Source organism: Xenopus tropicalis, chromosome 1 (assembly GCF_000004195.4).
Source record: "Xenopus tropicalis strain Nigerian chromosome 1, UCB_Xtro_10.0, whole genome shotgun sequence".
NCBI lineage: Eukaryota > Metazoa > Chordata > Amphibia > Anura > Pipidae > Xenopus > Xenopus tropicalis.
Genome location: NC_030677.2, coordinates 174,662,676 through 174,682,667, shown reverse-complemented (window position 1 = coordinate 174,682,667; position 19,992 = coordinate 174,662,676). Strand labels below are relative to the sequence as shown.

Below are 19,992 nucleotides of genomic sequence, written 5' to 3'. Positions count from 1 at the left end.
AACTCCTTGTGTCCAGCGCGCTGCCCTTCACATCAAGACAGTATTTACTGAAAGCTACAATAAAAGACCCAGTACGAAATTCCTAAAATGCTCTTGTATACAACAAAGGGACACTTTTGTGCTCCAAGCCAATCACCCGTAATCCAGCTAAATATGAGAAATCTCAAGCTAGACTGTAAACGCAGAATTTCAATCATCGAACACCTACCAGTTTTCTCTTTCAACATTCGCAAAATAAACTTTGAATACATGCAGGGTCCCTATTTATAGTAATGCATTCAGTTGTTAAGACTTTTTTTTTCTGGCTTGATTGCCCAAAACTTTTTTCCTCAAAGACTGAAAGCAGAGAACAAAGGAGCAGCAAAATTATATGCAGCCATCTTTGAAAAATAAACGCGGCAGCCATTTTGTGTCCTGACTAGCTTGTAATTACAAGAGAATGGGTGCATTACACTTGTCAGTCAGCCACTGATAGAGATATACTTTTTAAAAGAAAATATTTCTCTGTAATAAAGCGATATATCTACACATGATAAAGAATTAAAATGATAGTCCATTTCGAGCAGAGCCATTTGTAGTATCCAAATATTTGAATGCGAAGAGGGCAGACATTCATATATTTTTATTAGTGATTTTAAATGTCCAAACAAGAGAATTAATAATAGGCCATATTATTATAATTTACATGTACATTCAATCTGGCACTTAATTACAGAATGAACATCTCAGAAAAAAAGTCCAAATTCAACTCCTTGATTCCTGTCACTGTTGTCTTTGTCTACTGTGTCTTAAGCGTCTATACCGAATTCTCCAGTGCCTGACAATCATTCTCAATGTAATAAATGGTTTTGACGTGCTGTAAAAAGATATTGATAGCTTTCCAAAGGTATTCCCAAAATATTATATCTGTAAAAATGCTTTTCTCAAAATCATGCAAAAAAACCTAACAAACACAAAACTTTCATAAAAACAGGCCAAGCTTTCTCTGAATAATATACTAAACAATATATGAAAGACCAATCTTTTAGCAGTATATATAACTATATATATATATATATAGCGAACCCAGGGTGGCACTCTGCTTCAACGTTGGCTGTTCATGCGTTTTTAATACACAATTGATTGTTTTTGGAATATAACTCGGTGTTGCTGGTCTTTTTTGGATATATATATATATATATATATATATATATATACACACATACATACATACACACTCTGCTAATCAAACTACAGTATGTGCGTGACCATGTGTGATGTCTATAATACGGAACAAGCCAAGTTTCCTTGAGGACTAATTGTATTCATTCATTTTCTCTGCCCAGCATGGAGCTGGTAGATTGCTGGGCCCATAGCAACAAGGGACAGAAAGAAAGGCTCATCTTTATCTGTCCCTCTCCAACAGGAAATGGGGCCAGTGGGCGGAATGTAGTGCTTTCATTACAGGCATTAGCAAAAGATTAAATGGGAAGAATTACAGGAGGGTAATTTACCCTTAACTAGGTGCCCTTCCTTCAAAAGGATGAGGTCTGTAAAACTACTGCTGATTGCACGGGATTCACAGGGGGGAAATACAACTCTGTTTCAGAATCCCATTTGAAATAACCAAGGTATTCGATCAGAGCCATAACAGGCTAGAGTAACACTATTAAAGCCAGCAAGCTGTATGTAATGAACTCCTCACAACAGTACTGCTGCACTTTTAATCATGAAAAATTTATTGGGCTGGAGGTCTCTTTGTCCCTCAAATTGAAACTGCCAAATCAAAAACCCCTCTGGAAATTGAAAGCAGGAACCATTGTATCAGGAATGTGATTATTTATTTTATCTAGCTACCCTCCAATGCTTTCCAAAATCTTGAAAGCAAGCCCAGAGCAAGTAGAAGCGATGGGTTTGCAGTATCAAGACAGATGTTGAATAACTAAGCTGAAATAAAGCTATTTCAGTGACCACCTACATGTAAGTTAACACTAGCTGGGTACAGGAAGTTACCTCTATCCCAGATCAACGATTAGACCCAAATACAGCAAAAGTGTATCATCTCATAACATCAACACTCACTTTTACAATTAGTCCCAATCACGGGAAAATGCAAAGCTTGACAACTTGACCTTCGTAACATGAATGGGGTGAATACGGAAGTGTATTCAGTGTTGTTACACATGCAATCAGTAGATTTTCCCTCAGTTCCACAGAAAACTTGACTGAACCTATATAACAAATTTATGGTGAGGCATGTCAGCTAGGGACAGAATCCTACCAGTAAGTTATTTGCACAGCTCCCTGAGGATACTTTCTAAAAAAGTTGGTAAGGTCACTCTGAGCTTAATACACACATTATACAACACATTTCTTATAATAACATATATAATAATAAAAAAAAAAAAAATATATATATATATATATAAACTTTACACACGATAGATAGATAGATGTGCAGATTATTAAATACTCATACAAACATTTTAAAAAATATTTGTGCGGGTACTATTGTGTTCTATGTGCTAGTAATAGGAGTGCACTACTACAATATACTATATTACAGACCATAGATTTTATAGATACATACAGAAATGAGATCTGTTATCTAGAAAACCATTATACATTGGGCTCAAAATAACAGAAAGACTCCCGTATCCAGAAACCCCTACTTCCTAACATTCTGTATATTAGACTCCATGCCTGTATGTATTGATAATATAGAAACATACAAAGCTCAGGAGTAAGTTACATTAAAATCACTTTAATGTTTATTACTAGAGGCGGAGTTAATAACAAACTTGTCTTTGGGTTAAGATTGAACAAACTTATTTCCAGGGAGTTCTAAAATTCTGAAATAATGCACTTTGATGACTTAATGCATTAAGTTAGTGCGTTAATTCAGAACTCATTGGAAATAAAAGTTTACTCAGTCTTAGCACCTGTCTGTATAATAAATGCATAAATGCATTACATGATGTGTGAGTACAGGGGCTGGGGATAATGACAGACTAAATCTGGTAAAAAACAGAAACAAAAACGCAGTTCCTTATTTTTAACTTTGTGCATTTCGGTGTAGTATTTTTTGACAACAGTGACTACCACACGGGTAGTGATAAATCTTTAAGCTTCTATGCCTGTATGAGCAGTTAACGGACAGGACTGGCATAGAAATTATTTACTGTGGGTATAATAAGGTACAAACAGGCACTTTTAACATACTTGCAGACTTTTGGCATCACGTCAAAAAGTTCCTCAGCAAGTTTGCAAATACTTGGGTTTACCCAACAATGTAAAGATGCTGAGTTTAAACCGACCAGCAGAGCCCATCAGGTTGCACCTACTTTATAACCACCCCATGCTGCCATATACATTATAGCATCATTTTAAATATAAAAAACAGGCAAAATAATTATTTAAGAACTCAAAAAAACAAAGAGGATCCACAATCACTAAAATTAACTCTTTAAGAAGAATTGAAAATTATAGTCATTATTAGTTTTTAAAAGTGGGAAAAGAATTTATTTACAAAGGCAATGTGGATTCTCCAGACAAACTTGTTGTTACACTTCTGCTTAATCGCAGGGTTCTCTCTACAATGTAGGTCGACTGCATCCATGAATTTGTCTCTCGCCGTTTCAGAACAAAAGAAATGTTCTTATCAGTTGTTTGCATGTTTTACAGTGCAATTAATGAACTCTGAAAGGCATTTAATGGGATCCAGATTTCCACTGGCATTTTGCAAGAAAAATGAATGCACGCTTTGGCCTAGCCCCCTAAATTCACTGCCAGGAATCTTCTTGACATGTCCCAAATGAAGCATTACTTTAAATGTTGGTAGGAAACAGACAACAGGACCTGAGTGAAGCGCCTGAAGTGGCGTTACAGCAAAAGTCAGCGTTAAAGGGCACAGGATTATATCATTAAGACAGACAGGGATACAGCAGTGCAACAAAGTTGCCTTTTATTCCAAAATGATCATTTGTTTTTGTCTGCTTTAAATACTTTATCACATCAGCTTTCGAGCTGGGGATTTTTTTCATAATGATTTTATTATTCAGTCCAGATGTCTGACTTGGACTAAAGAAGGGTTTTTTATATATATATATATATATATATATATATATATATATTTTTTTTTTTTTTTTTTTTTTTTTTTTTTAAAGATGGTGTTTTATGAAATAAGTCCTCCTTTCCATGATATGGCAGCGGCTACAGTAAAAGTAAAGGAAAAGCTGTACCAGTTCATAAAAATGATGGATCTTATCAGAGTTGAAAATAGAACTTTCTTTTTTTCCTACAAAAAAAGCTACTTTTCCAGTCCTGCTATTCATTGCAAATATTGTTAACTTGGAGATTATTTCAGTGCTCCCTCTTGAGCAAGACAGGTTTCTGCAGGCGATTCTGATCTATTAAAAAACATGACCTGTGACAAAAATCAATGTACTAATCTCAAACTAAACAGCAGTATCACAGGCATAAAACTTTGATAACCTCAGATAAAATGTCCTCAGCCGAGCTGAAAAAGGAAGATACAGTATGGGACACATCTGCCTTAACAAGCCAAAAAAAAAAACCCCTCCAGAACAGGGGTTCCTCTCTCCAACATATGGACACCATTTATTGAAGGGTATGCTCTTTTATGGTGCTGCGGCAAAGTAGAAAAACAATAAAATGAGCAGCTTCTCGTAATTTCAGAAACTTATTGCTTGGCAGGCTCCATAAAACGTGGCTGATAGTCATTTTACCTTGCCCTCCTGCCATTCCCAAAATTCCCCTTCTCTTTAAACTTTAATCACATCTGCTGTTGCATTGATGTGCATTGATGGAATAAGAATCTCGTTTAGCATTTAATATTAGTGTCAATCCTACATTTCCTTTTAAAAAAAGGGAGGGTGGGGTGTTTTAAAAAATAACGTGCTTTCCTGTAGATTAAGCTAATTAGCTAGATAATGGTAATTAGCAGATGGGTAAATAACCGAGATGTTTATACACAAACATCTACCGTATTTACACCACATAAGCCAGATGTTACTAATTTGTATAAGGAGCTAAACAGACAAAAATAGATATATATGAAGTGTTAGATCTTAGCAGAATAACTATATTTATGGCTAAGGATGGGTGCTGCCTGATAGCTAAGTACTCAGGATATGTGCATGCTCATTATTTTTAAGCTACAGACAAAATTGCAGCAATCAGACTGATAAAGCTGCATCAGAGGAAGAATAAGAATGCAGCAACTTTCCTTTTACTTCAAGTTTTAGGATAAGTGCAAAGCATAGGTTTTCCAAGCCAATAAGTGCAGGAATAAGCCATCTTTGGGTGATTTAGCATTGCACCCATGAAGATGAGGAGATGATTAACTTGGTGGGAAATGTTAAGATTTGTTACTACTCAGGCTGGAGAGGGCATATTAGTATGCACAGCAATAACACACTATAGATTCTTCTTACTGAAGTGCAACCTTCTCTAAAGAATACAAATGATCCTTTTCTACAGCATTTAAAGTTGCCTGGACTTTTTGTATCATTTTGTTTAAAAATAAATAAATAAAAAGAAAACGGTGATTGTGACTTGTGATGACACAACTGCTAATCAGCGCTGGCAACACTTCATGTGCTACATTGAGAAGTGGGACAAATAATGCTGTGTAACAGATTGGAAAGGTGCTTTGCCATCTTGTATAATGATTGTGCCAGACATCAGTCACACACAGCAGCCCTGCTCCCTGTCTGCTTGCATGCCAGCTTTGGGGCAGCTTGTTCTTTGTACACACACAAGTCCCAGCCATTGCTGGGTGCCCCCCTCCTTACCTGGGGTTGGTGCTGTTCCAATACACCGCATAGCGATCAGCCACCACCTTGGAGCCAGGGTCCTGGCCGCACACACACATCCACAGCAGCACAGACAGCAGCGTCAACATCTCCACGTGCAACATCACTCCTGGCCAGAAAGTGGGTGCGCGACAGTCGCAGGGCTGAGCAGGACAGGGACAGGAGCGCTACTGGGCTGGGAATTAGTCGCTGGTGTGACGGGGGGCACTGCTGCAGCAGAGCCGGACTCACGGGGGAGCTGGAGGCCGGGTGGCTGCTGTTGCTGCAACCGGGAGTAGAAGGATCAGGGCGGTGCACATTCACACACAACTCCCTGCACCCAGAGCAGGGCTTAGGATCAAGGGAGACATCCCCCAAAGGGGTGCTTTATACCCTCCAACAAAGCAGATGCCCGCTAAGCCCTGCAGGCAGTGTGTTCAGATCCCGGGCTTGCCTATGGGTTACTGTGGTGCCAGCTCTCCTGCTGCACAAAGTTACAAGCAGGGATTGTGCCACTTGCTGGAGGAACCGTATCAGTGCCAATAGTAGTGCCAATAGTAGTGCCAATAGTAGTGCCTTGCACTGTTACACACAGGCTACTGAGGGCTGCAGTCTCCCAATGTAGCAGCAGCAGTGTGTAGGTGCTGTCTCTGCGATCAGTCAGCCTTTGGGGTACTTTATGTATCCTCGCCCCCCGCCTCTGTCCTTGTCCTTCCTTTGAGCAGGGTGATGGCTAAGGATGGAGATGGAGCGACCCTACCAACTGACTGATGTCTCACATCCAATCTGAGAGTTCATCAATAGATTCTCTAATGGAACAAAAATAAGTGGGGGAAAAAAAACAGCAAAACTCCTAGAAACGCATCCAAGTGCCGTGCATGAAACAGCCACATACATAAAGATGAGGGGCAGACTGTGCCATAGGCATCCAGGGAGGAATAAAGTCTCCCCCCTCTCTCTGTGCTGCCTGGTCCCCTGGAGATCAACTTGTAAGAGCAGCAAAGAGTTTGAAATGAATCAGATGATCCCCGATCTCCAACATGAGACACATGAAAAGGCTTCACAGCGGCTGCTGCCTGGGAACAAACACACTCAGGGACAGGGGCAGCCAAACTTCAGTGCAGCAGAGGAAGGGTTAAAAGTCAGTGAGGGGGGGAATGGGAAGGGGGGGTATCCTTTAGTAGGATGGGGTACAATCCAAAAAAGCGCAAGTCCCACCCCTTATCCAGCAAAGCCAGTCAGGGCTTCTCGCAAGGAGCAGGCACAATCCGATTGCGTGTCAGTGTGTGCAGCCCCTGTCTCTCCCCAGGGCTCCACATTCGGCGCTAGGTGTCCCGGCTGCAGACAGATACACATACAGATGCCCGTCAGGAGATGGGTGCTGGCACCCACAGCGGGGGAGCAGATACAGGCTCCGATCTTGCAGATGATGTATTCATGGGAGGCTCACACTGCCGCCGGCCGGTCATGTGACATCTCATGCACTTTACTAGGCTGAAAGGGGGGCCCGGCAGAGCCCAGAGCTGCTACTCAGGGCGCAGGCTGCTGTTTGCTCAGACATTTCCATAGTCTGTCTTTTGCCTGCCCTCCGATTGGTGCGCAACACGGGAAAGAGGCGGGGCTTACTGCCTTTTAAATGATGTGTCCCCGCCTTCCCCCAAAGCCGGACTAATTGAATTACGTTGAGATGTGGATGGTACAAGCGGAATGCGAGAGTGCCCTGTGGCTCTGTACATTAACCCTCCCGGGGTGTTGCCTGAGAGCCGGCCTGCGCAATGGGTTGCGGGAAGTGGATGTGTCTGTGCGTCTCTGTCGGGGCTTTAGTAGGGTTACCGAATGAAAGCTAATCAGGGAACGCGTATTGGAAACACATGTGCCAACCAGAGTTATTATACTGCAGCCTGCCTATCAGGGAATTGGCATTTAAGCTCAGGCTGTAGGGGGCTGAGGGGAGCACACGTAGCAGGCTAGGAAAGGCTGCTGGGAGTTGTAGCCCTATGTTAGCTTGTGTGCTGCAGGTGGGACAGCAACGTCTGAAATAACAGCTCCATGGTCTCAGTCCCAAAGCTTAAATTGCAATGTTTAATAATGTTGCTGTAACCATATAGAATCGCTAAACATTCCAGCTGAATAATATCAAAGCGAATGCATGCAGCAGGTAGCTCCTATTCTGTGCAGTGTGACACTTGCTGCAGGCATGTAACAGGCGGGCCCCTGGGAGTTGTACCTATGTACATGAATTACCTGTTGTGTCCTGGTGCTTGCAATCCCACAGGCAGTTCTATCAGTGCCCCTTCCTCCCCCAGAGTCATGTAGATTGCACAGTGCTGATGATTATGCTGGCACAGTGGGCACATTTATCAACACTGGGTAAATTTTGCCCATGGGAAATAACCCATAGCACTTGATCCACAATTTGCTTTTTTTTTAGCCAGCTACAGCTAGAACAAGGCAACAATTTGATTGGTTACCAAAGGTTGGGCAAATGTGCCCAGTGTTGATAAATGAGCCCCTGTACAGTAGATTACATAATTATACATTTAGTTCTGTGTTGTCTGATATTTTGTATATATGTATAGATACACAAAATAAATATTGAATTCAGAACATTGCAACTTTAGGTCAATTCCATACAGAGTGATTGCCAACCTTTTGCCACCAACACAATGCCAGGTTAGGTGGATGGTAACAAGATACTGGCAGCTTGCCAGTTTGCCATTGCCCTTTTGTAAATATCCATTTCTGAGTAGGGTGTTAATATTAAGCAATTTAGATGTATGATTAATGCTGGCAGGCAATTAAGCCAATTTGAGATGAACTAATTGCACATCAGTCCATGCAGGGCCCCAAGGGAAGATAGTTTTAACAGACCATTGTGGGGTCTTTTTGGAGTGCAATGAATGTGTCTGAAATAAAAGGCTACAAATTCTGTGTAATCTGCTCATTTAGCCCAGATGCTGGTCCGACTGTCATGGTCCCCCTGACCAAAACAAGCATATTGAAATGAATTGTAACCTGCTCAAAAACATTTTTTTCAAGGGCTCTTTAGGAATTTTGTTCTGTGCACCCCTGCAGAACACAGAAGAGATCCACTGAAGGGGAACACAGGGCGAAACTCCCTTGTGTGTAAAGGTGGCCATACACGTGGCGATCCGACGATGTTTCGTGCGACCATCGGTCGCACGAAACATCGTAAGATCCGCCACACACCATTCAGGACTGAATCGGCAGGTAAGGAGGTAGAAACAATAGGATTTCTACCTCCTTCTGCCGATTCAGCTCTGAAGGGAGAATTTTGGTCAGGCGCCTTCTATGGCGCCCGATCAAAATTTTCAAACTTGTCCGATCGGCGAGTCGTCCGATATCGGCAGCTTCCTGCGATATCGGTCGACTCGCCGACATGCCATACACGCACCGATTATCGTACGAAACGAGGTTTCGTACGATAATATCGGTGCGTGTATGGCCACCTTAAAGGTGGCCATACACGCACCGATATTATCGTACGAAACGAGGTTTCGTACGATAATCGGTGCGTGTATGGCATGTCGGCGAGCCGACCGATATCGCAGGAAGCTGCTGATATCGGTCGACTCGCCGATCGGCCAGGTTAGAAAATTTTGATCGGGCGCCATAGAAGGCGCCTGACCAAAATTCTCCCTTCAGAGCTGAATCGGCAGAAGGAGGTAGAAATCCTATTGTTTCTACCTCCTTACCTGCCGATTCAGCCCTGAATGGTGTGTGGCGGATCTGACGATGTTTCGTGCGACCGACGGTCGTACGAAACATCGTGAGATCGCCACGTGTATGGCCAGCTTAAGAGTCCTTAGACAGTGATAAGCAACATTAAGAAATAAGTAATGCAGAGGGCCATGGGACAGTACACACTAGCAACTGATAAGGACATACAGGATTTTACAATGGTATAACCTCGATTTGTGACAATGATGGTGCTAAAAGCAGTCAGACTGCCCTTGCCATTATCACAGCTGCTGGAAGCCGGATGCCAAGTCCTAAGGATGGCATAGAGCACAATCTGATTTAGCCAGTCTGTCTGCAGCTTACAAAACAGCTATAGCAGTGGAAAGTATAACACATAGTTATATCTAACCGGCAAGGTAAAATATCATGCAGAGAGATGTTAGAGAAAGCCCTGAAACAGCAATATCATTATACATTTATCATTTTAAGGGCAAATAAAGCCAAGAAAATAAAGGGTTATAGCACAGGGCTCTTGTGACCCATACCTCAGTGAGAGGCTTTATGCTATTTACAAAGGATGCCCACCCAAAAATAAAATTTTGCAGAATTAAAGTAAATGTAATTCCAACCACCATAATTCAAAGTTGTCATTGGGTTTTAAGTTATTTGTAAACATAATTGCCAGTAAAAGTAACATTTTTCTCCCTTTGTGCATTTCTGGTCCTAGTTTATCACAAAGCTAAGTTTAACAAGCTGACTACTGCTATGTTGTTTCTAAAGCCAGAACCAGAAGTGGAGACAATAGAGAGTGGTTTTAGGTGCAGTTACATTTACAAATAACTTTAAAACCACTGAAAATGTTTGATTCATTTATATTAGAAAGCTGCTTACAATTTCTTTTATTAGGAAACATTTTATCTTTGGGTTTACCAACCTCTTTAAATGAATGTACTTATCTGCCATGCCTATACGCTATAATGTGATTAAAATTCACTTTTTGCAGGGCACGTAGTTACGACCTTAAAGGAATCCCTGAATATTCTAACAGGATATGCATTCGGAAGGACTACAGCTCAAAGAAACCCATCTCCTTTATCTCTAGAGGATGCTGGGAACTGTAGTTTAGCCACAATTTGGGGGTTGCAAGAATCGGATGATCTATTTATATATTACTGTATGTTTAATTTCTATTATTCTCTCTTTACCATTCTTTCAGCCGCCTCCCTGCATATGAATTGATGAATAATTAAAAGAAAATCTCCTTTGTTTCCCATGAATTAGTGGTTGATCAATCACCTGGCGCTGAATGCCTAACGCACGCTCCTTCTTCCAACGCAGGGGCATCAATGAAAGGCAGTATATTTTCCTAATCTCTTTAGGTGACACTAATGCAGCTATTGATCACATGAACTTCAATGTGAATTGTACAAATTGTACAAAGTCCTCCTAGGCCTTCTTTATTATTTTCCTTCTAAGAAAGGTATGGTCAGCCTATAGGACAGCACAATCCTGCCCAAGCACCGTGCTCATCTCAGAGCACCAGTAATTGAACTCCAATGTAAATTTACTAAACCTACACATTAAACCAGGCTGATATTTACATTGCACACCGAAAGCATGTTTAGCTTGCCATACGGTCATTCAATCTAAAGTCTAATCTCTCCTTAGGTCTGTGTCAGGGATATGAATTCTATGCAGTTTAAAAGCTGCATAGCCTCACATATTAACTTTATATATATATATATATATTTTTGTTTTTTGGTTTTTATCAGTCACAGAACTAGCACTCCCATTAATATAAATGTACATGTACTTAGGTGTGAGTACAGATGCATTATTAACCTGCTATAGATATAGAAATATTAATAAAAGATTAATTTAAATAAAGTACTGAGTAAAACTGTCTCTGCTATATAAATAAAGGATATACGTCATCCAGCAACATATGTGGAGCGAAGGTTAATAAACAGGGCACTAAATGTTTTCCCCTTGAAACGAACACTCTCGCTGCCCACTCTCTCAGAATGCTTGTCCCTGTAACTAACGTTCATGATTTCTCAGTCCTATTTTGAAAGCACCCAGGCGCCCTCTGATGGCTGTTCTCACTGCAAGCAATTATTGACATAAAATAGACCATAAAATGAAATAAAAAATTGCTCCAGTGTTGTTAAGCCCTTGAAGGCGGGTGTGCTAAAACATAACTGTAAATTAAAGGTGTATTGAAAACCTTTGCACAATGATGGAAATACACTTTCAGGTACACATTATTAATGTTTCTTTTTCATCACTGCCTACTTTTCTATGAAGAGTGAATATAACAAATGTAACCAGTAACACACTGTGTTGTTGTTTTAATATGGAAGGTAACACTATATTATAAGTGATTATCTTTTGAAGAAAATAATATTTACTCTCCTTGCTATTACTGAAATAGCAACCTTGAAGGGCTTGTAAATTGAGATTAAGGGTGAACACTAAATTGAGATCAATGGTGAACACTTATTTCTGTCCTAGATAAGTATAAAAGGATGAGTTTTTAAATGATATTTATGTGGACAAGGCTTTGGCAAGTGTTGGGAATCTATTAGGAAAGTTAACAAACATCAACTTCCTCATACCCAGAATGCATCAGTCCACAATAGAACCACTATAATGTCTCCCCAGCAACCACTATAAAGGAGAAAAGGTGGGCCATGGCTGCCATGCTGAGAAGGCATGGTTTTTAGAGATAAACTTCCTTTCCCTCACTCCCCTATTATTTGTCACTTATGTTTTATATTCTATGTACTTGTTTTATATTATTATGGCTTTTATCTGTTGGTACTGGGCTTTCAGCAGTGCTTTTAAATGTTGGTGGGGCGAGGTTAGCTACAGGACCAGTAACCTATGGCTTTTGTCCTGCTGCAGGAAACTCATCGGTGCATAGATTACATTCGTGCCTGCTGCATAGGCATATATGTTGGATGCTGTTGTCTAATCTCTAATAAAAGCTGTGACCGTTCATTTTACAGCAACACAGCCTTTCCCTCTTTGATAAATATTCCCCTCAAATCCCAATGAAATAAATAGGGAGTGATGGAATTTCACTCTGGAGGACAATGGCGATCTCTGGTTTCACACTTTAGCACAGTTATCAGTTTCTGTTATCCAGAAACATATTGTGTTATTTATCACAGAGTCTTGTTAAAGTGGACCTGTCACCCAGACATAAAAAGCTGTATAATAAATGTCCTTTTCAAATTAAACAAGAAACCCAAATTAATTTCTATATTAACACATCCAAACCCATCATAATGGCATTTAAAAATCCCAGCTTTCAATCACATATTGCCTGCCCCGCCTCTATGCCTTAGGCATAGAGGTGGGGCAGACAAGTACTTTAGCTTTTAATTCAGCTCTCACTTTCACCCCTCCCTTTTACCCATCTACTTGTGTAGCCACTGCATGGGCCTGGGCATCAGGTTCCCCCATTCTGGCACATACACAAGATTTTGGGGTGATACAAAGCTTGCCTTAATAACAGTGCCCACAAAATGGCACCTGCCTGCTGGCTGTGATTGTATATTGTTAAGACTGAAGGAAACAAGATTTATATTACTTATATAATGTAAGTGAAGTTTATTTTGCTTGACAAACACAAAAGAAAATAATTTTCGAATTATTTCTTAGGGTGACAGGTCCCCTTTAAGTTATAAAAGTCTTGTTTTTTTTTATGATGATTTTTATCTCTCTATAATATTAAAACATTACCTTAAACTTGATTGTAGTGAAACTGGTAATTCACCTTTAAGGTAAAATGAACCTCTAAAAATAAATATGGGTGGAAATGCTATATATTATATAAAGAACTTAAACATATTATTATATAAAGAACTCATTATAAAGAACTTACTTATTATATAAAGAACTTATATATTATATAAAGAACACCTGCCTAAAGGCTCAGAAACTCTGTAATAGCAATAATTCAGGCCTTCAAAGTTGTGCACAGGGGGTGACCATCTTGGAGTTTGTTTCAAGTGTCAATGACACTGCACATGCTCAGTGTGCTCTCGGCAGCTGTTTGAGAAGCTAATCTTAGGGGTTGTTGCAAATCATCAACAGATAATGAGGTTGACATGCTATAGGTGCTGATGCTACAGGGCTGATTATTACATTCTGATGTAAATTGAACAGTTGCCATGGATTTAATCAGCCCTGGCTGCAAATTGGGATTTGGTACAAAACACCCCAATATTTACAATGTGTAAATATTTGCATTTACTCTCAGATAATACGCATAAAGATATAAGAATTCCTCCTTAATTTACCTACATGTCACCTCTATTTATGCCTAAGATTTATTCAGCGGGACACAGCATTCCAGGAAAAAACAGCATTGTGTCCCCTTACTAAATAAACCCTGATTATCTATGCACTATTCACTAGTCTACTTGAAGGTCAATTGTGTTGCTTCTCTGTGCTGTTTTCCTCTCTTTCTACTTGTTCCCTTGACCCAAAGCCATTTCAGCTAATAGCATGTAAGCATTATTCTAGAGTTACTCTATTTTTACAATAATAGACTCTCAATTCTCAGCTTTCTGGAACTCCCTCTTCATGTAAATAAAGCTGTATCTAGCAGTCCTGCTATATTCTGTTATTCAAGTCTGCATACAGTTAAAGGGGTTATTCACCTTGAAAACATTATTTTCAGTTTATCTGATATCAGTACACCAAAATAAAAGACTTTTTATTTGAATTCTATTTTTCAATGTTGGCTGTTTTCTAAAACTGAAGTTTAAACTTTGCTGTTCTACTCTCTGGTGTTTTAGTCTGGCAATGTAGTAATCCAGGCTAGATTCATGAAGCAGGTTGTGGGTAGGGTTTTCAGATGCAGGTCTGCTGGTTGCAGGTCTTATCTATATTTCTTGTATTATATTATCTATATCAGGAATCCCCTTTTATACTTGTGCCATATTCAAATGGAAAAAGTGTTGGGGAGCAACACAAGCATGGAAAACGTTCCTGGGGTGCAAATAAGAGCTGTAATTGGCTATTTGGTAGCCCCTATCTGGACTGGCAGCCTATTTATGCAATCAACACTTGCCTCCAAGCCAGAAATCCAAAAATTAGCACCTACTTTGAGGCCACTGGGAGCCACATCCAACATGTTGCTCATGAATGACTGGTTGGGGATCACTGATCTATATTTTACTCCTTTAAAAAATTTTTAACAACACAATGAAAGGTTAATATAAATTAAAAGTAAGTCTAAAGGCATTCTTTTTAAGTACTTACTGCATATCTAAAATCCCAGATCCCTGCTTGCTTCTCTGAGATATGGTGCTGGCAACCTACAGCAGTGTGAAGCCTACAGTGACATCACTGAAATCTGTCTCCCCTTCCTATAGGTGCCAGCGGCAGCCTTCCTATTCTCTGAGCATGTGTGTAACTTGATCCTGTCTCCTGTTCTGAGCAACACATGCCCACCAGCCAATCAGAAGCGGATCTGCCAGAGGGGAGGGGGGAGGGAATGAAACACATGTGCAGTATGAAGCAAGGAGGGAAAGGAAGGGAGAATACCTTTTTAGAGATGGCTGCCTGTTCTAGAAAATGTGAAGTAAGTGTGACTGAGTAAATATTTGATTAGGTGAGCCAAAAGTGTGGCGTTTTTACTAAACAATAGGAGGACTATTGGGCAGTATGCTTTTTAAATTTTGAAAAAAGCAGGTCGTGTTGCAGATAAGGCAGTTGCGAGATGAGACCGTTAGCGGGTCCAAGCATGTTAAAATGCGGGTTCTGGTTGTGGGGCGCTGGTCTGGACTGGGTTTCAAGAATTGGTTCTGTGCAGGACACTAATGCAGGCGCAGCCTCTGAACTGTTACAAATTACTACATTAGTTGATACATTTCTCAGCAGTAGCGTCTGTGGAATGTTAGGCAACAACAGTATCATTTATAACTTCATATGTTAATGAAACTCAAGGATTATGCACAGCGGACCAAAGAAGAAGATGTAGAACAGAAGGAGTCGGTGACCCCTTTCCCTAAGATAAATCTAAATTTTAAGCTTTGATATTAGAAAAACTGGTCAAAAATAAAAAAAAGAAATATTAGTCACATATCAGTGAGGTGGGTTGGATAATCCCATCAGGAGAAGACAGGTGGTCATACTTGTGGTTTCCTACCAACAGGTCTGCATGGGGCCTTCATGAGATCCTATTGATGGGCCAGTGGATAATAACTGGATTACCATTTGCAGAAAGGTTCTGATATACTGATAAAGTTAACGTATTTACTGTATATAAAATAGCTTTACATTCTGTTATAGATTCTGAAACTGACATTTAAGCAGAAGATTGTTAATTGGATCCCCTTTGAGGGAATGTTAGCATGCAATGAGCTCAGCATACAGAGTTGATCTCTTGGGGTCAGTAATTAGCAATCCACATTTTTAAAGGTCTTTCCTTATTTAATGATTGCAATAGAAACAAAACTTTATGGAAAAAAGTAAATAAAATAAGAAAACAAGATGTCTACTTGTGGTAGTGGTATTATATTAGTAGAAAAAAGAGCACCCCAGTGATTATGCTACCATTGGGAGGATATTGGCAGAACTATAGGTATGCAACTCCTGCACAAATTCTTACAGGGACAGATTTTTAGTGTGTATTTGCTATGTTATAGCAGCTGTTTTGGCCCTTAGGAAGGGAGTTTTTGTGAAAAAAAAATATATATATATATATATATATATTGTGGGGATTTAGCTGGTAGCAGCCGGTAGCGCAACCAAAATGATCAGGCTCCTGCCTGTGCTTTATTTTCCACAGCAAAACTGTAGATATCACAACTTGGTGTTTGCAAGTTCAAGAAAACAAAGTCTCACCAGACTGTAGTTTTGACAAATGGGATAACCCAAATCCTCACTGCCAATGCCCGGCAGTCCTTTTCTGGAGTCCTAGAATCAGGGGAGCTTGTAATCAGTCCAGCCTGCCCCTCACAGTCTCTCAGAAACTCACCACCTGCTGCACACCCAGGGTCACCTTAATGCTTCAGGTGTTGCCTAATTGGCTCCAGCATTCTCTGACTTCAGGGTCCTAGCCTCTCCTGCCCTGGAGATTTAAAGGAGCCAGAACCTGGGTGCTATATATCTGCCATCCAACAGACACTTCTCACCGAGAAAAACCTTTTTGTCACAATATATATATATATATATAGTCTTTTGGAAGCTGGCACTCTCGTTTAGCAGGACACTGAATGCCCGGGTGCAGTATTTCCAAAAACCAAAATGTATAGATAAATGAAAATAATGCCGCACTCACGGGACTTACTAGTAGAAAATGGTGATTTATTTCTCACAGCATAACCCTGACGTTTCGGACACAGGTTTATGCGAGTCTTTTTCGGCGATTTGCGCGAAATCGCGCCGCCGCGTCTGCCATCCCGCCGGCGACTTACATGTTCGCCGGTGGGATGGCAGGGGGAAGGCAACTCAGGGAGATTAGTCGCCCGCGAGCAGGGAGTTTTGCCGCGGGCGACTAATCTCCCCGTGTACCAGAGCCCTAAAGGTACAATGCTTTTTAAAAAAACAAACAAAAAACAAATTTCCCAGTCTCTTCCACCAGTAATCTGAAGGATTCCCAGGTTTACCTTGCAGCAGCAGGTAAGCACCAGGAATGTATTGGAAGATATAACCTAGAAGATATAATTAAAGTAGAAAATATATAATTTAACTTTAAATCAACATTAAGCAGGGATGGTACTTACTACTTTACAGTTCACATTTGGCATTGGAGGTGTCACTGTCCAGAGCTACTGCAAAATATATTATGAAAGCACCGAGCACTGTAATACCTTAAGATTACTAGATATGTGATTATATGTTAATGCAACTCATCTGTATAAATACACAATAATGAAGCTCGAATTACTTATTATGTAAAATGTAAAAGTGTTATGAAAATCACAAGTGTATAACTATTAATACCCCCAAATACAATATTAGTGCTTAGTGATGAGCACATTTTTTCACCAGGCATGGATTCATGGTGAAACTCTGTATTTTGTCATTGGCAATTTTTTAGAAAATTCACTGTGACAAAAAATTTGCTGAGAAAAACCGTCAATTGACTTTAATGTATTTGGAGTGAGAAGAATTTTTCGTGCGTAGGAAAAATTGTTACCCATTGACTTCAATGCATTTTGCAAATTTTTCGCTGTTTTACTCATTACTAGTGCTTAATTGACAAACATCATTAAGCACAGTCATTAACTAATAAATCAGCTGTATGGTAAATAAATTCATATACATAACATCCAATATGTTCCGTTTATGTCACATCCAACATGACATAAACATATTCATAGATGAATAAATGAAACGTTATATAATGCTTATAAACAAATGTGATTACCAGTTTATCCCAAGAGTGCTTGTACCTTTAAGGCTGCTTCAAGCTTTGCTAAAGAACAAAATCAACAGAGCACTGGGCTGTGATGAAAATAAATGTCCAAAAAACAAGAAAAGTAAACAAATTCAATCTACATATCATTTATAAATATTCAGTCCAACTGGTTTAAAAATGTATTCATCAATAAAATCAGTAAAATAAAAACTCAAGTGCAACTGGGGATACTTAATATGACCAAGTGAAGCATTAAAAGATATCCTCAATAGACTTTCCCTTTAAAGGGATTACAAGTAATGCCAGTTTTATAACCTTGTCAAACATTAAATTCTCATATCAGCATGACAAAGTCAATATTTTTTTCAAACTGCAGATCAGCTAAATATAAAAATAGAGATGCTAAATAAATAAATATTATTCATAACAATCATTTATGCATATAGGACTAAAAGAAATTTGCGATAGTAAGGGTGACTGTGAAATAATTGGTACAGGTATAGGACCCATTATCCAGAATGCTCGGGACCAAGGGTATTCCGGATAAGGGGTCTTTCCGTAATTTGGATCTCAATACCTTAAGTCTACTAAAAAATCAATAAAACATTAATTAAACCCAATAGGATTGTTTTGCATCCAATAAGGATTATTTATATCTTAGTTGGGATCAATTACAAGGTTCTGTTTTATTTCTACATAGAAAAAGGAAATTTTTCAAATTCTGAATTAATTGCTTAAAATGGAGTCTATGGGAGACGGGCATTCCGTAATTCGGAGCTTTCTGGATAACGGGTTTCCGGATAAGGGGTCCGATACCTGTATTGGGTTTTCCCAGAGATTTTCAATTCAATATTCCTAGGTCTGTTTGCAAATTTAAAAAACAAAAAGTGTCAATTGCTACCAGGTTTCTGATGGTAAGTAGTCATAAGCAAAACTGGCCCGAAATGCCATTGGAGTCGATAGGATGGTAATGTTAAATTGCAACTAAGGCTTTTAGCTCTGCAATAGCATATACAGTACATTGTTAGAAGCTCCTATTCACTTCCACCGTGCTACAGCTATTCTTCACTGGCTTCTTCCATTTGTTGCCATGTTCTTTCAAACACGGTGCTCAGACAGGGGTAGGGCTGGGGAGTGCTACAATCCAATTGGTTGATGTGCAAGGCAAAGGGCACATAATAATGATGTCAGTGTTTTTTCTGAGGTTCTGGCACATAAGCTTATTTCTGGCTAAACTAAACACATGGCATAATCCTAGGTTGGAGTTACACAAATTTTCCTGGGGAAACCATAAATTTCCTCACAAATCTGCACCAGGCGAAAAAGTTTGCTTATCTCTAATTGTGAGCAATGTTTAATAAATTCAATAGATTTTATAGGCCAAATCTTTTAGTAACTCTACTGAGAGCTTTCTACTGAGAGCTTTAGCTGTCTACATACTACTCCTGTTGTATTTTTTAAAATTAATATTTAGTTATTTTACTTTTTTTATTGTGAGACCTCCATTTGGATTCTAGAATCTTAAGGGGCAGATTTATCAAAATGTGAGTTTAGAGCTTAACACATAAAAACTCACCCATGTTCTATTCTTTCCTATGGGATTTTTAGAAGTGTATTTATCAATGGGTGAATGAACATACATAGAACTTTCCATGTGATAAATACCTTTCTAAATATCCCATAGAAATGAATAGAACATGGGTGAGTTTTTATGTATTAAGCTCAAAAGTCACATTTTTATAAATCTGCCCCTAACAGTTTGCTCTTGTGTTGATGTCTTTACTTTTTAATAAAGTATGAAAAAGAAAGTCCTCTTCCATTTAGAGTTGATTAAGCAGGTACTTGAACTTTTTATTCTAGCCTTTTATTTAATTCAGGCTTCCAGGAAGAAAGGGGTTAAAGAGATTTACTTACTTTGCAGTTCACACTTTGGCAGAACAGATTCTGTGGGAGGTCAGTGCCTTTCTAGCCTCAGGATAGTAGAGATTAATGCTTTGGAACAACCTTTTGGTCTTAAAAGCATCCGTGCAAATTCAAGGTCATAAGGTTGAGATCTTGATGGTTTAGGTGACTGATCCATCTCCAATGTAAATGGTTTGACACCAATGGAAA

At 39.4% G+C, this 19,992-nt stretch overlaps 1 protein-coding gene across 2 annotated transcripts in view; it reads right to left on the bottom strand.

The window, feature by feature from the left end:
• The window catches only part of efna5 (ephrin A5), a 257,725-nt gene extending 250,089 nt beyond the window's left edge, over positions 1 to 7,636 (bottom strand). The window contains exon 1 of one of the 2 annotated variants that reach the window (XM_012962281.3): positions 5,796 to 7,636. In XM_012962281.3, coding sequence (XP_012817735.1) covers positions 5,796 to 5,920 — 125 coding nt within the window. In that variant the 5' untranslated portion in view covers positions 5,921 to 7,636. The remainder of the gene's footprint in view (positions 1 to 5,795) is intronic. The other variant, NM_001016422.2, reaches the window with a different exon arrangement.
• Between the last annotated feature and the right edge of the window lie 12,356 nt (positions 7,637 to 19,992).